Raw genomic sequence first — 23,181 nt, 5'->3', positions numbered from 1 at the left:
TATTTTAGCCATTGTATGCAATTCACAATAAAGAACAGCAAAAAGGCTATAAAATGTAAAATCCCAAAGAAGTTTGTGTTGATCCAGTAAGTGATCTATTATCTATTACATATCTGGAATCAGTCACTGTGTAGAATCCCTCCTCTGATAAAGGAAGCTGCCTATGTCAATGTACATTTTAATCAGTGTATCACAAGAAATTAAATTGGACATGACAGGCTTGGGTTAACATATCTCAAACCGACATCAGTAGGCCTATATTATTTATGATCTAAAGAGGTATATAAACAAGCAGTAGTTAAAGTAATCTGTCATTGATGTGATTTTAATGTTATGCTTTATTTTTGAAACAATTCAGGAGAAAACTTTTTCTAAGAGCAATTGTATTTAGTGTAATTGTGTAAATAGTAACATGTGACAGTAAATGCTGTGAAACAAATGGGTGTTTCTTGTTATGTTTACAATGATGGGATTGAAAAAAGTCAGTATATAATGTTAAATCATCAAATCTGTTTAATTAAACAAGTAAACAGTGACAATTGGGGGATGCCCTGCAACATACATTTATTTCTGAAATAAAACATTGGCAATGGTATAAGATTTAATCAAATCTAAGAATTGAACACAAAAAATATTACAGCAAACAGTAACAAAAAAATCCGGACTCACCAGTTAAATCTAGAAAACTAGAAGAGAGGAAATCACTTAAATTTTGACTGAACATGCACAGGTTGATTACTAACTATTATTGCATTCTATTCAGTTTGTTACTAATGATATATTTCTGTCTGATCTGTTCTTGGAATCAGGACATTACCCTAGGATTGGAAGACCAATGGGCTCTCCCCACAGAGAAACATCTAACTTCCAATTAAGGGTCTATGTTTACATTTAAGCCAGATCAACTATCTTGCCATTAGCTGTTTCTTTGTGTTTTTCTCTGGCCTCAAAAGAATAATGAAACATTTGGGGGAAAATATGCAAAGCAGTAAACCATAGCTGGAGGCCAAGATGGAAAAGATTTCTACAGCGACAACATATTTTCCAGGAGAGCTAACATAAGCAGGAACAAAAGCTACCCATACTGCACAGAATATCAGCATGCTGAAGGTGATCAGTTTGGCCTCATTGAAGTTGTCAGGAAGATTCCGAGCGAGAAAAGCCAAGAGGAGGCAGGTGCAGGCCAGCAGGCCAATGTAGCCAAGAACCAGAGAGAAGCCCACCAGGGAACCCATGGCACACTCTAGTGTGACCTTTGATCCTTGGAAACCCAGATTACGTCGAGGCACTGGAGGACTGATGGACAACCATGTGGCACAGATAATAACCTGAAAGAAAGGAAACACATTTCAGTGTTATACTTATATACTTAAAAAGTACATAATTACTAATGCATATTAATTACATTGTTGTATTCATTTAATTAAGAAAATGCTACCAAACCATACCTGTATACAGGTGAAGAGAAAGACACTCCCTCTCTGTTGAACAGGACCAAACCACTTCATCAAGGTTTCAGCACCAGGCCGAGCTGAGCGGAAAACAGCAAGCACTACGAGAGTTTTAACCAGAAGGCAGGAAACACAAAGTGCGAAGCTGATCCCAAAGGCTGCCTGCTGAAACCGACAGGACCAGACTGATGGACGGCCAATGAACACCAGTGAGCACAGGAAACAGAGCTTCAGGGACAGAAGAAGCAGGAAGCTGAGTTCTGAATTGTTGGCTCGTACCTAATAAAGAGTTGAGATGTTTTTGTAACAACTAAGGATGTTGAAAATACAAAGTATTCTCCATTACATGAAACTGTGATCTTACCATGGGTGTTTGGCGGTTGCAAAAAAATAGAACAAACACAGCTGTTGTCACCACAACACCGGATGCAGCCACTGTTGTCAGAGTGATGCCCAATGTTTCGTTAAAGGAAAGGAAGTCCAACTGACGAGGGACACAGGCAGTTCGTTCAACATTGGACCAGAACTCAGATGGACATCCCTCACAATTAAGAGAACCTGGGAGAGAAAAAAGCTAATGAAACACAAAGAATCAAAGAAAGTTTGCAACACAAGTTTGTGTCAAATTTAGGGCAGATTTCCTCACCAGTTTCATTGCTTATTTCCCCCTCTATGCATGGGATACAGTCAAAGCAGCAGAGAGACTCTCCTTTCCTGTTGGCCTTTCGGGTACCTGGGGGGCAGCTCTCACTGCACACTGAAAAAGGAACCTTGACAAAAAAACTTTAATTTAAAAATATATATATTCTCAATGGTACAAATGTATAAACTGACTATGAGATTCATTTCAACAGAAAATTTGTAAGTAAACTTTAGACAACTTGTTGCTCCGTGACAACCTGACTGGATCCTGAGCTCCACTGCACAGCTGACTCATTAAGATGGAGGATAAACCCATCCACACGACCAACCAAGACAAGTTTGAGTTGCCCCTCTGGTTGTTTCTGCCAATTCACGAGGTCATACATTGCTGCAATGTCAGCACCTTGGAAGTAAAACCTTTCCCCATGTGGTGTGGTGATGTTCACTTTGTTCAATTCCTGTAACAGCTGAAAATATCAAGTGTTGAAGAAATGGTTAAAAACGTTGTGAATTATAAGGTGAATTATAAGATGGTACAATGATAGAAGTTTTCACCTCTATGTGTTTGATGTTTTTCTGAAAGGTGCATGTATGGGTATTACAGGAGAGAAGGCTATGAAGGGCATGGGCAGCAGCATAAATGGCAAGGTAGACATTATATGCCACCCTTAGCTGAGAGGTATCAGTAAAGTGATTTTCCACGTTCTCCAGGGACTCCGTTCCACTGCAGAGTGGTGGTGCAATTTTCTGAGGAGGAACATTATCAGTTGAGGAAGCAGAAACATTTGTGAGGTAGTCAGACCTTGGAATGAGGGGTGAAGAGAAATAGGAAGAAAGAGGACTGCATCCAAATTCCTTTTGCCAGAATTCTCTTAAGAAAACATCATTAGGACGACGAATTGGATGCAAACTTCTGAGATAATTTTCAAATCCAGGTATAGTTGAACTACGAATGGCCACACCAAGAACACCATTTGTTACTTTAGAGATGGTTTGATCTTGGAGAAGATCATCACTGGTACTCCAAGCCTCACTTGCCAGGAACTGTCTGTCAGTCACCTACGAATGACATTATTTTTATAATATATATATATATATATGTATATATAGCTTTGTTTTTTAAATAAACCTTTTCAAAAAACACATTTCCATGCTGTCTGCCCACATTTCTCTTGGCCAGTTCCAGAAGCAGTTTCTTTACTTCAGTATACCAGCAGAAGATCAGAATCACCCTCGCAGTCGAAGCTTGAATTGTGAGTGCTACACGTTTTGCATCAGTCACAATAGTTTCTGTCTTGAGGGTTTCAATGAATTCCAAACACACTCCTTTCCCAAAAATCTCTTTCTGGAATACCTGAAATATAAATATTCCAAATATGTTTTTACATACTGTCTATACCAACTGTGCTTTAAATGAGATACATGAGAGAGTATTTATAGCAATGCATAGTGCAATAACACAAAGACATACTGTGCACCTGTATTGCAAGCTGACCATAATCATTGTTTTCCACCACTGCTCCTATCCATGTCCAGTGGAAGCGAATGGCCAATTGTGCCATGGCCCAAGCTTGGTAAACATCACTGGGAATTGTTCTGAAGAAAGTAGGATATTTAAGCCTGTCACTAAGGCAGGGGCAGCTTGCCAGGTAGCTAATCTAAACAAAAGACACACAAATGTTGATTTTTTCTTTTTACATGAAAGATTCCATTTTATTTTTCTATCAGAATCTTTATGTAGATTGTGTAAACATAGGATTATGAAGAGGTTTATTTTTGAGGTAATGAAACTTACAACTGGTACATAGAGAGGCCCCAGGGTGCTGGACATCATTATGCCTGTTGTAGAGGATGCAGCGCCAATGATCATCGGTACAGGCAGACCACCTTAATGCATTTGGGCTCATGATTACATAGGGAAGCATTTTTTACCACATTTAATCATGTTTTGGTTTTGTGGGGGTAAGATATTTCAACTGAATACTAAATGATATCACGTACCTGCTCTCACTACAGGTTGCTCATCAGATTCAATAGGACCTACAAAGGCTGTCAAGTTGCAGCTGTGTGTGTCTCCTCCAACCAATGACATTGCACCTTGCAGAGCCCACGGGTACAGGGAACAGCTATCAAGTATATGGTAACCCAGCTTCACTCCTGGTAGCAGGGTGTTGTTTCGATTGATTTCCTCCACAGCAAACACCATAGCATAAGAGTATTTTAACGGCTCCAGTTCTAAGCTGAGAACATAAGAGAGAGGAGAGCAGAATGTATTAACTTCAACAACAATCAGGACACAAGGCTGTCTAAAAACATGAACAAGCAACATGAATTAACTAGGGCAAAATCTATTAAAGTAATTGTAAAATAATTAAAGTGAGCTCATCAACTATTGTAACAGGTGATAAAACTTTTAAAGTATCACAAACATTGCATTAATTGCTGGATCTGCAGAATTAAATTTGTCTGCAGACTAAAATAAGACTCCGGGAAAAAATGTAAAAAAATACAATGTGCAGTCACATAATGAATACTCAGTAACCCGGCCAAACATTTAACAAAACTATATGTAATTATTAAGCTCACCCAGTACAAGGTTCATAATGTGGTTTCTTTGTGTAGTCCTCATCTACAGTTGAAGGTATGTGATACAGGTTAAAAAGTCCACCGATAATCAAATCTCCATCCTGGATTAGACTCTTATCAGTCGGTGCACCCCAGTGGGAGCATACTGTGGCCTGAACCACATTCAGTCCTGTCTGTTGGCCCACTGCACTGAGAAGAAGAAGGCTGGAAAAACAAAAAAATCTAGACATCAAACACATTCAAAGATTTTTAACAAATGTCAAAATATGCATAAACTGGTAGTGCAATTAGTGAATCAAACAATCAGTGAATGCAAAAGTACTAACATCCAACATGGTTCATCAAAAATAAAGATATAGTGCATTTTAGGGTTTTTTAAATGGCAAGAAATGTTATAGATCCAAATTTACTTCACTGTCATATCAGTTTAATTTCAGTTTCCTGCATAGAGAAAGGGCACTACATACAAAAGCATGTTTTACTTGTCTAAAAGCTCATATCAAAAGATTAATAGCCAACTTAAATTTTGATCCCGACATTAACATACCGCCCCTCCAAATCTAAACTAGGGATGTCTTGATGTGCATATTTATAATATGTACAAAGCCTCTTGCAAGTAAGTAAACTATGACCCAAGCAGCACACCACAAAGGAGGATTCCTCTCCAGAGTGATGGTGGGGAAAAAAACACTGCTAACAAGTGATTAGCAGATATGATGCAGTAGGGAAAAGCCTCCAGGCAGCCTAAACTGTAAATAAATCTGTTTGAACATGTTCAGATAACACGCAGCTTGTAGCTACCCAAAAACCTTTCAATCTAGCCTATTTTTTAATTCCTTGAACATTTTGAGTGAAAAAGCATATTAATGGCATTATCTCTGTCCATTGCCAATTATGTTTTGGATCTCCTCAAAACTTTTAGCTGAATGTAAGTAAGTTTGAGTAATTTCAGGATACTTAAAAAGAAGTGTGTGCAGTACATGTTTACATTACAATATACCATGTTCTTCATATAAAAAATATGTTTCTTATTTATTTGATTTGTAACAGGAATCATTTAAGACTCCAAACAACAACAACATTCACATGTTCTGAATTACTTTCTCGCACCTGTTGGGACCAGCCATGTGTTGGAAAGACCCAGGCCCATATCCCCATAAAGATGCCTGAATTGAGTACATTAGGAGGGAAAAAAAAGGACATGCAAAAACAGTGATTCCCCACATCCCCTGTAGCAACTCACACCTAAGGTGTAAAGTATGGGGGAACCTGGAACCTGTTAAACTCGGTTGATCAACCTTCAACAAATTGAACAGCAGATTAAACTTTGCATCAATTACCAGGAGAGTGATCCCAAGTAAGAGGCTTTTTTCTTGACAGAAATAGCTTTAGGAAATGTTTCTTCAATAACAATTGATAATTGTGCTTTATCATCTGTTGTAAGCTGCTGCATTTGTTTTATTGTTGCTGAACCATCATGTTCACCTGTGTGTTTATTCAATCTGCTGTCTCAGCTTACTATCAGTAAACTGCCTTCAAAATCAGAAAGACCACTGTACCTGCTGGTAAATCAAAGTTCGACCACTGCCTTTCTGGTGTTTAAATTATAGTTACTGAACTGATCACAGAGAGTTCAAGCTGCTACAGGCCAAGCCACACAGCTCCCTATCTCTCTATCTGTCTCTCTTCTTCCCCCAATTTTTCTCTTTCTCTCTCACACACACACGCACGTATGCCACATATGTTCATTTGTTTGTAGATATCATTTTTTTGCTGTAGTTTAGTTTATAATAGTTATTTTTTTAATTGAGTTTCATTGATTGCAGTTGATGTTGCCTTGTTAAATAAATTATATTATAATTTATATTTAAAAGTGATGTGGATTTCCTTGTTGTTGATATGTTTGATAATGAAGAAATTTGCCGTTGACACTGACTTGCTTACATAATGATCATTTTATTGACAAACAAGTTACAGCATCACCAGGCTCGCCATTGTTCGACCTGGGAGAGACACAGCCAAAAGTGATCTCTCCCGAACATACATTGAGAGTGCTATTTATACACAATGTTACAGGGCACATGAGGACATCTGTTTCTTCTTGGGTATCTCTCTGGACTCAGGACAACCCCTCTTACTACAACTGCAGTGGTTTCTGTCTTAGATATATGTATGTCATAAACTCAAAGGACAACACAGGTCACAGATACAATCTCCTGTCCAGCTGTCCCTGGGCAACCCTCTGGACACAAGGGTCCATTTGTTCACATTCCACTGTGGGGGATCCTAGCTTAGATCTAGGCATTTCCTGCACTCATCCTCATCCTGCGAACAACACCTCTAAACAACCATTCCACTGAAGGAAACCCCTTTAACAGATGTGTGCAGTATACACTTAAAGATCACTATAATATCTCTGTCCTAGATATTTAAGACACTTCATATTTCCCCCCTTCGAGACAATAGTCTCGCAAACAAGAAAAACATACAATCATGATGTTAATTGGCCTCATAAGAATCACTTCTATCCATGCTTAACCTTAGCAATATAGTAAAATATTTGTTTGTTCTGGAGTGTGAGAGCAAAAAACCCATCTGGCAGCTATCTTTCTTTTTTATCCATCAAACAATCTAGACAGGAAAACTCTCTCACGGTCCCTCTGCCCCAGGCAACCACATATAGCACTCCAAACCAATCAAAAAGAAAAAGGTTATAAAAACTTTATATGACGATATAGAAATGCATACATTTAAACCCTCAGAAATAAAGTCAAAAAAGTTGTCCAAAGTCAGGCTGGTCGACCCATCGCACCTTCCAATGGACCTTTCCCTACCTAACACCACTTTCCCTAAAGATCGATAAAGAAAGAAAACACCTGAGGTCCCAATATATGCATCTCATACAGTTCCTGAAAACTCCAATACTAATCCAAATAATATGTTTTACTAAAAATACCTACTATAGAGTAAAAAGTACATTATAGTAACCAATAATACAAGTTACATTGTAATGAAGAAAATTCAATACTATAAAAACATACATAAAACATACCTAAAACATACATATATATCAAAACTGTTGCTTTTTAGCAGCATCAGCTTCTACTGTAATAACCCTTCAATGATTTTTCAATCGAAACCCCTCATCATGATGTCCTCATTCAGGGTCCACTATCCATTTCCATGCTCCATTTTCCTAAGTTTGGTTGTTCAAGTCCATTAAGCTGGAAGGATCTCTGGACAATTAGCCACCCTCACTTTGGTCTCTCAAATATTGTCCTAGGAAGAAAAATCAACAACCAGTATCTTTGCACATACAAAAACATCAAAAATATTCATCTTTGTATCATACTTTCACATTATTCCACTATATGATTAACATATTCAATTTCCCCCCTTTTATCCATTCACTTCTTTGTTCAAAATAATAGGGAGTCAATGATGAAGTCAGATATTCAAAATGGATATTTCTCTACCAGTTCTTGTCCAATCTCTATGACCTCCTCATCTTCGCTTAGATCATTACCACTCAGTAGTGGCATCTGAATGTTTTCTCCCAGCATCACAACTCCTACCCATCTCAATATCATAGCTTTAGCAAAGGTCAACAACAGCGTACAAAAACAAAACATCACACATAGTGATAGAAGAGTAGCCACCAGAATCTGAGCCACTATAGCTCCCATTGGTCCTAATTGGTCTTGTAACCAAGTATTCGCAGACCATCCTGCTCCTTCTGATGGACCAAATGAATTCCTTATAAGTTTCAATGCATCTATGACACTAGTCATATTGTCAGTAGCATCAGGGATCAAAGTATAACAGTCACCTCCAGTTAAATTTAAAACTTTTACCTCTAAGTGGCTTTAATCAAAACACCATTAACACCAACAGAAACACCTTCATCAAATTCAGACCTATGTGTTGGCAGATTTTAACAATACATTTTTTAACACATCATTCATTTTTTCACAAACACCTTGGATTCGCAGATGATAGACAGCTCCTAGACGTTATTTAATTCCCAATTTTTCAAAATTAGTCTTACTGTTTTATTCACAAACTCTTTCCCATTATCTGAAGATATGCAGTCTGGGAGACCCCACCTGCTTATAACCTCACGACACAAAAACTTTCTTGGCAGCAGACTGAGCATCTGTTCACTTGGTTGGACAGGCTTCAAGCCATCTTGAAAATCTATCCACAACAACTAGCATATATCTTTTACCTCCTACCGGTCTTATCATATCAACAAAATCCACAACTAACTCACACATAGGACCTTTTGGTGTCCTAACATTGTTTTTAGACAAATTGTACACCTGCCTATGACATAATCAATCTGCTCAAGCAAATACAGTACCCAAAAACCATACTTTTTCATAATCTTTCTCCTAACTCCCCCCTTGCACATGAGCTAAACCATGTGCTTCCTAAAGCATCAGACCTAGCAGGTCTAACAATTTAATTATCTGAGCATTCACTTATCTCTCTACTTCCTGAACCTTCACTATTCTACCTTACAATTCCTTCAACATAAATCTAACTCCTTGACCTTTCCTGTAAACAACAGAAAAGTCCTCTCCAACCTCAGCATCTATCTATACTCCTCTGAAACTTCCTCTATTCTTCCTCTTTTCTGTAACATTCACAAGCAAAGTGGCTTAGCTGTCCACAATTATGACACATTCCTAAAGACTGTTGGAAATTTCCTCCTCTACCTCTTCCTAAACTTCCTATCTGTGGTTGATCAAAAACTGACTGTGGAAAAGGTGCAGTGGGAATCACGGATAACAGCTGAGGTAGCTGAAACTAGATCTGTTCATGCTGCGATTGCGGTGGTAATTGATTTGGTTGAGGTTGACTTTGCATAACCACAGCTTGTTTCTTCTCTTTCTTATTGTCCACCAGCTGTAGTTGGTTAAGTTTTCTAAGAGTCTCCTGGTCCTGTTCTTTCTGGTCATGCTCCTTTTTCCGACATAGCTCAACTTGATGTGCTATGTGATCCGTATACACACCTTTTGCCATGCTTCCAAGACCAACCACCTCTGCCAACTTGCTCCTCACTGGTAGGGGCAACCCCTTCTGTATCTTAGCTCTCAAAATTGATTGCTCCATTTGATTTAAGTCTGGGTCATTTCCTGTGACATTTCTCCACACTTGATGAGCCCTAGACACATAAGCTCTTGGGTTTTCCTGTGGGCCTAATGATTTAATGAGAATATTATCAGGGTGTACGTTTGTTGGAAACGCATCTCTCAATGCTCTCCACATCCGACCTCTACTTGCAGCCAACAATTCTGGATCATATACTGCAGTCGCCACATATCTATTAAGGCCTGCTGCTTGCAGGATTTCCTCCATCGCTGGGACCCCAATGAGGCTAGCCAAAAGTCTCTTAATGTCTCCCATGGCAGGCTGTGTTCCCACCAAAACATCTTCTAACTTTGAAATCCAAGGATGTGCTCCATCCTAAAGAGTGGGTAACTTTTCAAGTATGTTTGACATGTCTGTACTTTGCCAAGGTTTATACTCTAAATTTTGACCTCGCACAATTACTGGGCACATTTTAGTCTCTTTTCTTTTCTTGGACGTAATACATATCCCAAAGTGTCATACTTTTGAGACTTCTTCTGTATTTTTCTCTGTGTTTTTTGCAGTTCCTGTAATTGCTTTTCCAGTAATTGCTTGGTTTCTGGACTGGTAGAGTCACTTATGTTCACAAGGCATCTATTTATAGTCCTCTCAATTTCTCTTAAAATCCTGCATCCATCATCCCCAGATGTGTGCAGTATACACTTAAAGATCACTATAATATCTCTGTCCTATATATTTAAGACACTTCAAAAGGCAGTTGTCTTTGATTACTGGTGTATGTGCATTGTGATAACAGATGGGTGCAAGGGCTAGTATACGGATTCACGCCTTCCATTTATTTGAATACAGATACTTGTTAAATATTAATAATGTAGATATTTAACTAATTACAATTAAGTATGATTTGTGTTATCTGGCTGTTATTCCCTGATTCCAGGAGGGTTCCCCATTGTTATTAATTGAAAATCATGATTTTATTAATTCATATTAATAATGGATTAATTCTCATTATTCATATTAATAATTAAATTATAGCCAAAATTACTTCATAATACCCCAACATAATTGGTGCCCCACGTGAGGCCCTCTATAAACCAGCCTCATCGCATTTTTTGTGCTAGGTAAAGTACTTATTTATTTATTTTTGAGAATGTACTTTCAAGCAAAGTATACATTACGTTGTGGTTTAGTTTGTGTTGTGTGTTGTTGGTGGGTTGGGTAGTATAATTACTTTGTGTTGTCCTTTTGTTGTTTGAGACAATAATTTAGCCATTTGTACAGTTGAGATAGTAACCAATGCACAGAGTAGCCAGCTTTCTGAGAGGTGTGAGTTTCCCAAATCATCAGAGGTCTTGAGGTGTTTCCAGGATAGAGTGCAGTGACAAGTTTAAAACTTAGACCAGATTTGCTCTCCTGTGGATTTTAGATTTTATTTTAGCTAAGCAGCTTCACTAAAAGTCATTATGAGCCACTGGGGTTCCATTTCACCAGGTCAAATTTGTGTCAAGATCCTAGGTGAGCCAGGAGCTGAGACTCCCTTTGAAAAGGACCATGCAGCACTGCAAGAAACAGTTGCTGGTGTGATCCATCTATCCTTAGAGGAGATTAACAACCACAATAGCTATTCAATTAGCATTTGAGATAAATACAAATAAAGGAGCTAGTTGATCATATCAACCATCAAACTAGGAAGCCCAAAGCATGATCCTGGATGTTGTTGGGAAGCTCCTCCTTCTTGCTCAACACATGTCCTTTCTGCAGCTAAGCCAGCTGCAAGTAGAAAAAGGAACTCTGCAGGAAAAGAACAAAAGCCTGGAGAACAGTTCAAACCCTGCAGGATGAGATCCGATCCCTACAGACAGAAAATGAAGTCGGTCATCAACACACTTCCAATCTGCCAGGCAGAAAGTGCTGAACTTGTTGGAATTGATTCAGGGAGCAGAGGTTAGCATAGAGCAATATATGTCATCAGGATATGGCTTTGATCTTGAACCAAGCCCCTTTAAAGATATACTGTTATATACTATTTTAGCCATTGTATGCAATTCACAATAAAGAACAACAAAAAGGCTATAAAATGTAAAATCCCAAAGAAATTTGTGTTGATCCAGTAAGTGATCTATTATCTATTACATATCTGGAATCAGTCACTGTGTAGAATCCCTCCTCTGATAAAGGAAGCTGCCTATGTCAATGTACATTTTAATCAGTGTATCACAAGAAATGAAATTGGACATGACAGGCTTGGGTTAACATATCTCAAACTGACATCAGTAGGCCTATATTATTTATGATCTAAAGAGGTATATAAACAAGCAGTAGTTAAAGTAATCTGTCATTGATGTGATTTTAATGTTATGCTTTATTATTGAAACAATTCAGAAGAAAACTTTTTCTAAGAGCAATTATATTTAGTGTAATTGTGTAAATAGGAACATGTGACAGTAAATGCATTGAAACAAATGGGTGTTTCTTGTTATGTTTACAATGATGGGATTGAAAAAAGTCAGTATATAATGTTAAATCATCAAATCTGTTTAATTAAACAAGTAAACAGTGACAATTGGGGGATGCCCTGCAACATACATTTATTTCTGAAATAAAACATTGGCAATGGTATAAGATTTAATCAAATCTAAGAATTGAACACAAAAAATATTACAGCAAACAGTAACAGAAAAATCCGGACTCACCAGTTAAATCTAGAAAACTAGAAGAGAGGAAATCACTTAAATTTTGACTGAACATGCACAGGTTGATTACTAACTATTATTGCATTCTATTCAGTTTGTTACTAATGATATATTTCTGTCTGATCTGTTCTTGGAATCAGGACATTACCCTAGGATTGGAAGACCAATGGGCTCTCCCCACAGAGAAACATCTAACTTCCAATTAAGGGTCTATGTTTACATTTAAGCCAGATCAACTATCTTGCCATTAGCTGTTTCTTTGTGTTTTTCTCTGGCCTCAAAAGAATAATGAAACATTTGGGGGCAAATATGCAAAGCAGTAAACCATAGCTGGAGGCCAAGATGGAAAAGATTTCTACAGCGACAACATATTTTCCAGGAGAGCTAATATAAGCAGGAACAAAAGCTACCCATACTGCACAGAATATCAGCATGCTGAAGGTGATCAGTTTGGCCTCATTGAAGTTGTCAGGAAGATTCCGAGCGAGAAAAGCCAAGAGGAGGCAGGTGCAGGCCAGCAGGCCAATGTAGCTAAGAACCAGAGAGAAGCCCACCAGGGAACCCATGGCACACTCTAGTGTGACCTTTGATCCTTGGAAACCCAGATTACGTCGAGGCACTGGAGGACTGATGGACAACCATGTGGCACAGATAATAACCTGAAAGAAAGGAAACACATTTCAGTGTTATACTTATATACTTAAAAAGTACGTAATTACTAATGCATATTAATTACATTGTTGTATTCATTTAATTAAGAAAATGCTACCAAACCACACCTGTATACAGGTGAAGAGAAAGACACTCCCTCTCTGTTGAACAGGACCAAACCACTTCATCAAGGTTTCAGCACCAGGCCGAGCTGAGCGGAAAACAGCAAGCACTACGAGGGTTTTAACCAGAAGGCAGGAAACACAAAGTGCAAAGCTGATCCCAAAGGCTGCCTGCTGAAACCGACAGGACCAGACTGATGGACGACCAATGAACACCAGTGAGCACAGGAAGCAGAGGTTCAGGGACAGAAGAAGCAGGAAGCTGAGTTCTGAATTGTTGGCTCGTACCTAATAAAGAGTTGAGATGTTTTTGTAACAACTAAGGATGTTGAAAATACAAAGTATTCTCCATTACATGAAACTGTGATCTTACCATGGGTGTTTGGCGGTTGCAAAAAAATAGAACAAACACAGCTGTTGTCACCACAACACCGGATGCAGCCACTGTTGTCAGAGTGATGCCCAATGTTTCGTTAAAGGAAAGGAAGTCCAACTGACGAGGGACGCAGGCAGTTCGTTCAACATTGGACCAGAACTCAGATGGACATCCCTCACAATTAAGAGAACCTGGAAGAGAAAAAAGCTAATGAAACACAAAGAATCAAAGAAAGTTTGCAACACAAGTTTGTGTCAAATTTAGGGCAGATTTCCTCACCAGTTTCATTGCTTATTTCCCCCTCTATGCATGGGATACAGTCAAAGCAGCAGAGAGGCTCTCCTTTCCTGTTGGCCTTTCGGGTACCTGGGGGGCAGCTCTCACTGCACACTGAAAAAGGAACCTTGACAAAAAACTTTAATTTAAAAATATATATATTCTCAATGGTACAAATGTATAAACTGACTATGAGATTCATTTCAACCGAAAATTTGTAAGTAAACTTTAGACAACTTGTTGCTCCGTGACAACCTGACTGGATCCTGAGCTCCACTGCACAGCTGACTCATTAAGATGGATGTTAAACCCATCCACACGACCAACCAAGACAAGTTTGAGTTGCCCCTCTGGTTGTTTCTGCCAATTGACGAGGTCATACATTGCTGGAATGTCAGCACCTTGGAAGTAAAACCTTTCCCCATGTGGTGTGGTGATGTTCACTTTGTTCAATTCCTGTAACAGCTGAAAATATCAAGTGTTGAAGAAACGGTTAAAACGTTGTGAATTATAAGGTGAATTATAAGATGGTACAATGATAGAAGTTTTCACCTCTATGTGTTTGATGTTTTTCTGAAAGGTGCATGTATGGGTATTACAGGAGAGAAGGCTATGAAGGGCATGGGCAGCAGCATAAACAGCAAGGTAGACATTATATGCCACCCTTAGCTGAGAGGTATCAGTAAAGTGATTTTCCACGTTCTCCAGGGACTCTGTTCCACTGCAGAGTGGTGGTGAAATTTTCTGAGGAGGAACGTTATCAGTTGAGGAAGCAGAAACATTTGTGAGGTAGTCAGACCTTGGCATGAGGGGTGAAGAGAAATAGGAAGAAAGAGGACTGCATCCAAATTCCTTTTGCCAGAATTCTCTTAAGAAAACATCATTAGGACGACGAATTGGATGCAAACTTCTGAGATAATTTTCAAATCCAGGTATAGTTGAACTACGAATGGCCACACCAAGAACACCATTTGTTACTTTAGAGATGGTTTGATCTTGGAGAAGATCATCACTGGTACTCCAAGCCTCACTTGCCAGGAACTGTCTGTCAGTCACCTACGAATGACATTATTTTTATAATACATATATATGTATATATATATATCTTTGTTTTTAAAATAAACCTTTTCAAAAAACACATTTCCATGCTGTCTGCCCACATTTCTCTTGGCCAGTTCCAGAAGCAGTTTCTTTACTTCAGTATACCAGCAGAAGATCAGAATCACCCTCGCAGTCGAAGCTTGAATTGTGAGTGCTGCACGTTTTGCATCAGTCACAATAGTTTCTGTGTTGAGGGTCTCAATGAATTCCAAACACACTCCTTTCCCAAAAATCTCTTTCTGGAATACCTGAAATATAAATATTCCAAATATGTTTTTACATACTGTGTATGCCAACTGTGCTTTAAATGAGATACATGAGAGAGTATTTATAGCAATGCATAGTGCAATAACACAAAGACATACTGTGCACCTGTATTGCAAGCTGACCATAATCATTGTTTGACACCACTGCTCCTATCCATGTCCAGTGGAAGCGAATGGCCAATTGTGCCATGGCCCAAGCTTGGTAAACATCACTGGGAATTGTTCTGAAGAAATTAGGATATTTAAGCCTGTCACTAAGGCAGGGGCAGCTTGACAGGTAGCTGATCTAAAAGAAAGACACACAAATGTTGATTTTTTCTTTTTACAATAAAGATTCCATTTTATTTTTCTATCAGAATATTTATGTAGATTGTGTAAATATAGGATTATGAAGAGGTTTATTTTTGAGGTAATGAAACTTACAACTGGTACATAGAGAGGCCCCAGGGTGCTGGACATCATTATGCTTGTTGTAGAGGATGCAGCACCAATGATCATCGGTACAGGCAGACCACCTTAATGCATTTGGGCTCATGATTACATAGGGAAGCATTTTTTACCACATTTAATCATGTTTTGGTTTTGTGGAGGTAAGATATTTCAACTGAATACTAAATGATATCACGTACCTGCTCTCACTACAGGTTGCTCATCAGATTCAATAGGACCTGCAAAGGCTGTAAAGTTACAGCTGTGTGTGTCTCCTCCAACCAATGACATTGCACCTAGCAGAGCCCACGGGTACAGGAAACAGCTATCAAGTATATGGTAACCCAGCTTCACTCCTGGTAGCAGGGTGTTGTTTCGATTGATTTCCTCCACAGCAAACACCATAGCATAAGAGTATTTTAAAGGCTCCAGTTCTAAGCTGAGAACATAAGAGAGAGAGGAGAGCAGAATGTATTAACTTCAACAACAATCAGGACACAAGGCTGTCTAAAAACATGAACAAGCAACATGAATTAACTAGGGCAAAATCTATTAAAGTAATTGTAAAATAATTAAAGTGAGCTCATCAACTATTGTAACAGGTGATAAAACTTTTAAAGTATCACAAACATTGCATTAATTCCTGGATCTGCAGAATTAAATTTGTCTGCAGACTAAAATAAGACTCCGGGAAAAAATGTAAAAAATACAATGTGCAGTCACATAATGAATACTCAGTAACCCGGCCAAACATTTAACAAAACTATATGTAGTTATTAAGCTCACCCAGTACAAGGTTCATAATGTGGTTTCTTTGTGTAGTCCTCATCTACAGTTGAAGGTATGTGATACAGGTTAAAAAGTCCACCGATAATCAAATCTCCATCCTGGATTAGACTCTTATCAGTCGGTGCACCCCAGTGGGAGCACACTGTGGCCTGAACCACATTCAGTCCTGTCTGTTGGCCCACTGCACTGAGAAGAAGAAGGCTGGAAAAATAAAAAATTCTGGACATCAAACACATTCAAAGATTTTTAACAAATGTCAAAATTTGCAGAATCTGGAACTGCAATTAGTGAATCAAACAATCAGTGAATGCAAAAGTACTAACATCCAACATGGTTCATCAAAAATAAAGATATAGTGCATTTTAGGGTTTTTTAAATGGCAAGAAATGTTATAGATCCAATTTTACTTCACTGTCATATCAGTTTAATTTCAGTTTCCTGCACAGAGAAAGGACACTATATACAAAAGCATGTTTTACTTGTCTAAAAGCTCATATCAAAAGATTAATATCCAACTTAAATTTTAATCCCGACTTTAACATACCCCCCCTCCAAATCTAAACTAGGGATGTCTTGATGTGCATATTTATAATATGTACAAAGCCTCTTGCAAATAAGTAAACTATGACACAAGCAGCACACCACAAAGGAGGATTCCTCTCCAGAGTGATGGTGGGGAAAAAAACACTGCTAACAAGTGATTAGCAGATATGATGCAGTAGGGAAAAGCCTCCAGGCAGCCTAAACTGTAAATAAATCTGTTTGAACATGTTCAGATAACACGCAGCTTGTAGCTACCCAAAAACTTTTCAATGTAGCCTATTTTTAATTCCTTATTAATTTTTGAGTGAAAAAGCCTATTAATGGCATTATCTCTGTCCATTGCCAATTATGTTTTGGAAAAAGTATCTATTCATACAATGAGATTTTAAAGAATGCCCTGTTTAAAAAAAATGTGTCTTAAGCCATTTTTGGACAAACAACCAAATTCATATATACTGGATAGATAGATAGATAGATAGATAGATAGATAGATAGATAGATAGATAGATAGATAGATAGATAGATAGATAGATAGATAGATAAAAAAAATGTTGCCATTATGTCCATTAAAAAATCCCCAAAACTCATGTTGAGTTCCTTAAAATTTCCCTTTAAAATGATCAAAAGTTTCCCAAAACTTCCCATGAAAATTTACCAAAAAATTACCATTGAACATTCTCTAAATTATTGTAGGTTTCCGAAAAAATTACCATTAAACGTTTCTGAAATTTAAAAAAAATTGAAGTCTCCAAATTGTCCCTTAAAATCTATTTCTGCTAAGTTCCTTAAAACTTGTCCTGAGCATTTCCATAAGTGTACAAAAAAATGGAAAATATCTGAGAATTTCCATAGAACTTTCCTGAAAATTCTTGTATGTTTCAGAAAATATCAATTTAAAACATCTTAAAACATTCATTGAAAATTTCTGAAATTTACCAAATTAACATTGAAAATTTCAAAAATAAAATTATTAACAAAACACAAGAACTAACTTTGATGACAGCCCCACCCCCCGAGTTGAAAGGGCTGTTCAAGCTTTACATAGATAGCTTCTTTAACATCTCTTTTTAACAATCCATCTTCCCTGGCCATCTTTCCTTTCCCTGCCAGAGCAGCCAATATTACTGTCAACAACATTGCCTATTTATGCCTGGGTTTGTTTTGGGTGGACACACTTATGTCTGAGAATGTCTTATTGTTTGAAATGTACTAGAATATTGAGTTTCATGGATTCTCCAGACAAGTATGGAATCACAATAATGTTTATGTTGTTCTCTTCTCCTCCATTGGATCTGTGTTTCTTAGCAGTATTGAAAAAGGCCCGGTTAGAGTAGCCACACAGCTTATAAATCTGTGGTTTCATCAGAATGTGCTTTTATATCCCAACTATGGAGGCAGTGAAGACCAGTAGACAACATTTGCTCCAGGACAACAACCTACCTAACTGAACCATTTTGTGCTTGACCGGCTTAAATAATCATGTTACTATGAAGAATTGAAAATCAATGATTTTGTTTAAATCAAATTTTAAATTTTTTTATTGCATTGGTAGGAAAATGCTCACAGTCATAGACAACAATACATTTAAAAAAGGAACACTGAAGAAAAAAAAGGTGCTTTGCCACCCTGCCTTCCTTAGCTTCACCCTCTATAGTTGTCAAAGTTTACCTTTTATTCTATTAAGTTATACAAAATAAAATAACCATGACCAACAAGACATTTTGGATTATTTTTGCTGTCTGTATCAAAGCAATTATAAAAATAAAAACCATTAAACTAAAAATCTTTAAAATTTGCAATAATGTTTAGTCTACAGATCATATTGAGTAACTTGTCCTAGCATGGAAGTTTGTGTATTGTAATGCACTCAATACAAACAATTATTTCTCCCCCGTTGTATCCAATGCAACTATTTGTTCTGTGCAAATGTTTTTGGGCAATGCAACATCCATTGTAAAAATTGGTGCATAGTCATGCCTGACATGTTCACAGGTAACATGCACAAACATTTATGTACAGTTGGAACTGGTTCTCAACTAAGAGCCAATCTCAGATCAAGAAGAGAGACAAATATATGTACATGTTACACAAATAAAAGAATTAACACTGAAAAGAGCAGGAAGACTTTCATTTGATTAATCAAATCTGTTAGAAGTGGCTGTTTCGTTACACTGCACATTCAAATGCTACAAAGAAAAACATTCCCTCTTTGCTTAAAGCCCAATTATTCATATTTGCTTCATAGTCAATGTTTGCAGTTTGGACAAGACATCAATCGGACAAAGATAACAAGAATCTGTACAATCAGTCTATGAAGCCAGTAGGAGGGAATCAACGTTCCAAGGTACATTTACACATTTAGCAGAATATAGACAATACATTTCCAGACTAAAAAGACCATTCACTATTGAATAGTGAACATTTCATACAAGAAATTCATGCTGTCAGATTCAACCATGGAATTAGTTTGAAGATTCACCAACATTTTGCGGACTATGTCCTTCTCTATTAAAAGCCAAATATTATGGAGACCTAATGGTCTGTGAATATGAGAAGTGTTTCTTTTCTGATCTTGCTTTTGGTGTTTAGGAACATCAGCAGGATTGCCTGCTTGTTCATTTATATTATAATAGGTTGTGGACATAGCTAGAGTCTGAGCAGAAAGTAGACTTCAGGCTCCGACGCAGATCTGTTGGAGTCAGCAGCTGGAAGAGAGTCATCAGTATAGTAGCGATCTCCATAGTGATCCCCTTTTCCATAATGTAATGATGTACAAGCCCCTTCAGGAAGTCCCCTGTCCTCCAGCTGACCAAGGTAGCCTGCTATGTAAGAACCAGTAGAGTGTCTGTTAACTGGTGGATTCTGTGAGGCTGGTTTGTTCCTCAATACCACCCCACCCATGCTGGTGGTGCTATTGATCAAGGCACCTGCCCGAGGCTTTAGAGCCTCTTGCTGTCTTTCACGGGCACGGCTGTTGATGTGACGCACTCTGCTTTGGCTCCGAGAGGAGAGGCGGCGGGTAAGGAGTGGAGGGGAATCATCTACATTTCTGGGTAAGACTGGAGCTGTAATTGTTGCCTGAGGCTGTGACGATGTAAGTTTAGTGCCCAGGCACAGTTGAGGTGTCTGAGGTCTTTCTCTGTCACTATCATCCCCCTCCAGACTGACCAGTTTACGTAGCTGTTCTGTGAGGGGATCACAAGACTGGGACTGGAAATGTACTTCCCCCATGGTGCCAAACCGTTTTTGCTTCCTCATTTGGGGAGTTATGAAACTGCGACTAATAATGTGGTATTTGCCCTGGAAGTTGCATGATATGTCTTCAGAAGTCAGGTCTCCCAGGGACTTGGACTTACATGGACTGGGGCCTGTTGACTCTATGGTGCTAGACTTGGGTTTTGTTGACAATGGGCCTAAATTAGAAATCAGGGAAACTCTGGATTCAAGCTGTGTCTGGTGCCTACTATTGGTCAAGGAAGTATTTTGATTCCATGACTGCTTTGGGGTGTATGATCCGGTTGGACTTTGGCAGTGCGGTTGTGTGTTTTGAGGAGCTGAAGGCTCTGACGGGGGAGTAAAGCAATCATAGTCTGGTAAACTGTACACTGCTTCACTGTCTGTAGAAGGGGAGTATAGGCCTCTGTCCATACAGATATTTACAGCAGGTTGGACAGGGGGGCTGTCAGAAGAGGACAAACCATTGTGGAAGCACCTTTTTTCTGGCTCCCTCTCCATCTGTTTATACCCAAGCCTGTCTTGAAACGACTTGCTTAGGATTTGGCTGCTACTATAGCAATTGTGTTGTCTGTAAGAACTGTTGAAGTCTCTGCTGTTGTTGCCCACCTCGGAATTGCTATGAGGAACAGGGTAGCTGTTCTTATGCAGGGAACTAGGTTTTGAGGGTCTTGAGTGGACATGTTTGTGGAAGGGAGAAGGATGGGAGTTGCTCTGTTGTTGGGCGTTATTGGACTGCTGATAGGATGGTTGATGCATTGGGGAGGGACATGGTGAGAATGATGCACTAGATACTTGCAATGGGTATTGTTTTTTAGGATCATGGTATAATGAATGTTGTTGTTGTTGGGAGTAGTTAGGAGTGGACTCATGATTTTGGTAAATAGCATGGTGTTTTGTTGGACTTATACGCCCCTCCCATTGGCTGCCATGTCTTGGTGAGGTCAGCATCTTATCCAATGGATCTTCATCAACATTTATCTCCACTTCATTAAAATAATTTCCAGCTGGGCGATAATTAAACTGGTTACCAGAAGAGTTTGTGTACCTTTTAGAATTGTCTTGCTTCATTTCTGTTTTTGGTGCTGGGAGATCATAAACCTCCTCATAAATACTTTCCTCAATTTCTTCACATTGGTCCCTCCTCCTGTGGATATCATCCCAGCCCACATTGACATTGTGTCCTTTCCCTGAACCCTTAATCACCTTTGCTGGAGAGGACCCCAAGCTGCTTGAGGGTGTGTTATCTACAGTGTCTGCCTGAACATGGACTATCTGTTTCCTCAGGTTGTAGACTGATACTGGCAAAAGCACCTCTTCATCCAGTATGGTGTACACCTCCTCAATCTCAGATGTTTCTGGGCTGGAAAACAGGGTTGATGCAGGTGCCTCTGCCAGAGAAATCTTGTGGGGTGAATTGGTCTCACAAGTTGCATGATTCATTTTTTTAGCCACTTTCCGGGGACTTATTAATTGTTTCTTTGTTGGAGATGTAGTGTTGGTCTTCAGAGGAGATTTTAAATCATCTGGCAAAGGTAAAGGAACATGAGTTGAAGTTGTGAGTTCATTTTGGTCAACAGTGCTTTCAAACTCACCAATCAGAGCAGATATAGAGCCACCTGTGTCTTGCTCATTGCCTAAGGACACTTCATCAATGAGCCTTGAGATAGTGCTCTCATGCAAAGAGCTGGGACTCCTCAGATCACAATTAAAACAGACCGGGGACAACGGGGCTACTGAGGATAGGGCAGAGGAGGAGGAGGAGGAGACTGAGGGTGCAACTGTGAATGTTGTGCTGCTTGATGATGTTTCTGGTTTATCTGATCGCAAGTGGCTGTTGGTGGAAGGTGATATGAAACAGTTTTTCTCTGTTTCTGTGGAGATGATCATGTATTTCTGGACTCCATTGTCTTTCGATTGGTAATTGGCATAATCCTCTTCCCTTTTCACTTCTCCTCCACCAATAACCAGATATGAAGTCTCCTCTGATGGGTCAAATTCTTTATTTCTGTTGGTGTATGTCTTTGAAGGGGAAGACATGCTTGGGTCAAGAAAGACAGATGATTCGATGAAAGGGTCCAAAGAGGAAGACCTTGGCCGGTTGAAGGGAAAACCTCCTGTTGAAATAGATGATTGAAAAAAAAGATTAGTCAAGAAAGTATTAGATAGCTTACTACCGTTTAATGTCGAACACCAAGCCAACCAACAATAAAATGACAACAATTAACAATCCAGCCAATACAATGCAATAGCAATACATAGACAAATGGATCACCAAGTACAACTGTGAAGGGGAAGCTGGAAAATGAGGCTGTGAAGGTTAAAACAAAGGTAAAGTCCATGTTTGCGTACATCAGATTAGGAAAAAGATGGTCAAATGGGATTGGTTTGGTCAAATGGGATCAAATGACACAAATACATTTCTCAGACCACTTTGGAACAGAATACACTGGGTGAACGCAATACTGGTATGTTTTTGAACGATGCAACCTTCAGACAATAGGTATTTTGGATTACCTGAGGGGAATATCCTAGTCAGTTCTCTACTATAGAGAAGCACAACAAATGAAGATGGGACAGAAAAGGCATGTTAAGGTATCATGGTGAGCAGGCTGTAGTCTTTTGGTTCACATGGTTATATGTTTTAGATTACTGAAGCAGGATAAGTAAAACTAAAAAGACAACAAATCAAATTAAAAAATCTGAAAAGCAAATTCTGCTTTCAGATGTGTTTTTTCTATGCATTTTACCCCTAAAGTAGCACTTTTACCACTGTTACATAGTTTTAGTTAAATTATTTGAAAAACAAAACAGAAGACACCATAACAATTATGATGGTTCATAATGCCACAATAATATTATGGCTTAGCGTGTGTTAGTATTAGTAAATTAATCTCAATCATTCAAACTTTTTATGAAGATTTA

At 38.5% G+C, this 23,181-nt stretch overlaps 4 protein-coding genes across 4 annotated transcripts in view; all 4 read right to left on the bottom strand.

Annotated features, from left to right (window-relative positions):
- Positions 1-488: 488 nt before the first annotated feature.
- LOC132979946 (extracellular calcium-sensing receptor-like) lies at positions 489-3,927 on the bottom strand. Its single transcript, XM_061045770.1, has 9 exons — positions 3,889-3,927; positions 3,572-3,751; positions 3,259-3,447; positions 2,649-3,152; positions 2,351-2,560; positions 2,098-2,221; positions 1,816-2,009; positions 1,449-1,730; positions 489-1,328 (listed from the first exon to the last, which is right to left on the bottom strand). The coding sequence occupies exons 1-9, from the start codon at positions 3,925-3,927 to the stop codon at positions 906-908; spliced, it is 2,145 nt and encodes a 714-aa protein (XP_060901753.1). The 3' UTR covers positions 489-905.
- Positions 3,928-4,086: 159 nt separating this feature from the next.
- Positions 4,087-5,210, bottom strand: LOC132979945 (extracellular calcium-sensing receptor-like). Its single transcript, XM_061045769.1, has 3 exons — positions 5,006-5,210; positions 4,680-4,883; positions 4,087-4,333 (listed from the first exon to the last, which is right to left on the bottom strand). Exons 1-3 carry the CDS (start codon positions 5,041-5,043, stop codon positions 4,087-4,089), a joined length of 489 nt encoding a protein of 162 aa, XP_060901752.1. The 5' UTR covers positions 5,044-5,210.
- A 7,078-nt stretch (positions 5,211-12,288) lies between these two features.
- On the bottom strand, positions 12,289-17,013 carry LOC132980538 (extracellular calcium-sensing receptor-like). Its single transcript, XM_061046738.1, has 12 exons — positions 16,803-17,013; positions 16,477-16,680; positions 15,891-16,129; positions 15,685-15,776; positions 15,368-15,547; positions 15,055-15,243; positions 14,447-14,950; positions 14,150-14,359; positions 13,898-14,021; positions 13,616-13,809; positions 13,249-13,530; positions 12,289-13,128 (listed from the first exon to the last, which is right to left on the bottom strand). The coding sequence occupies exons 1-12, from the start codon at positions 16,838-16,840 to the stop codon at positions 12,706-12,708; spliced, it is 2,679 nt and encodes an 892-aa protein (XP_060902721.1). The 5' UTR covers positions 16,841-17,013; the 3' UTR covers positions 12,289-12,705.
- Positions 17,014-18,531: 1,518 nt separating this feature from the next.
- The window catches only part of plch1 (phospholipase C, eta 1), a 57,434-nt gene continuing 52,784 nt past the window's right edge, over positions 18,532-23,181 (bottom strand). The window contains exon 23 of the mRNA XM_061046737.1: positions 18,532-22,373. Within this exon, the coding sequence (XP_060902720.1) occupies positions 19,669-22,373 (2,705 nt within the window). The 3' untranslated portion in view covers positions 18,532-19,668. The remainder of the gene's footprint in view (positions 22,374-23,181) is intronic.

The sequence above is a fragment of the Labrus mixtus genome, chromosome 9 (genome assembly GCF_963584025.1).
Source record: "Labrus mixtus chromosome 9, fLabMix1.1, whole genome shotgun sequence".
Taxonomy (NCBI): Eukaryota; Metazoa; Chordata; class Actinopteri; order Labriformes; family Labridae; genus Labrus; species Labrus mixtus.
This window is presented reverse-complemented; position numbering and strand designations above follow the sequence as displayed.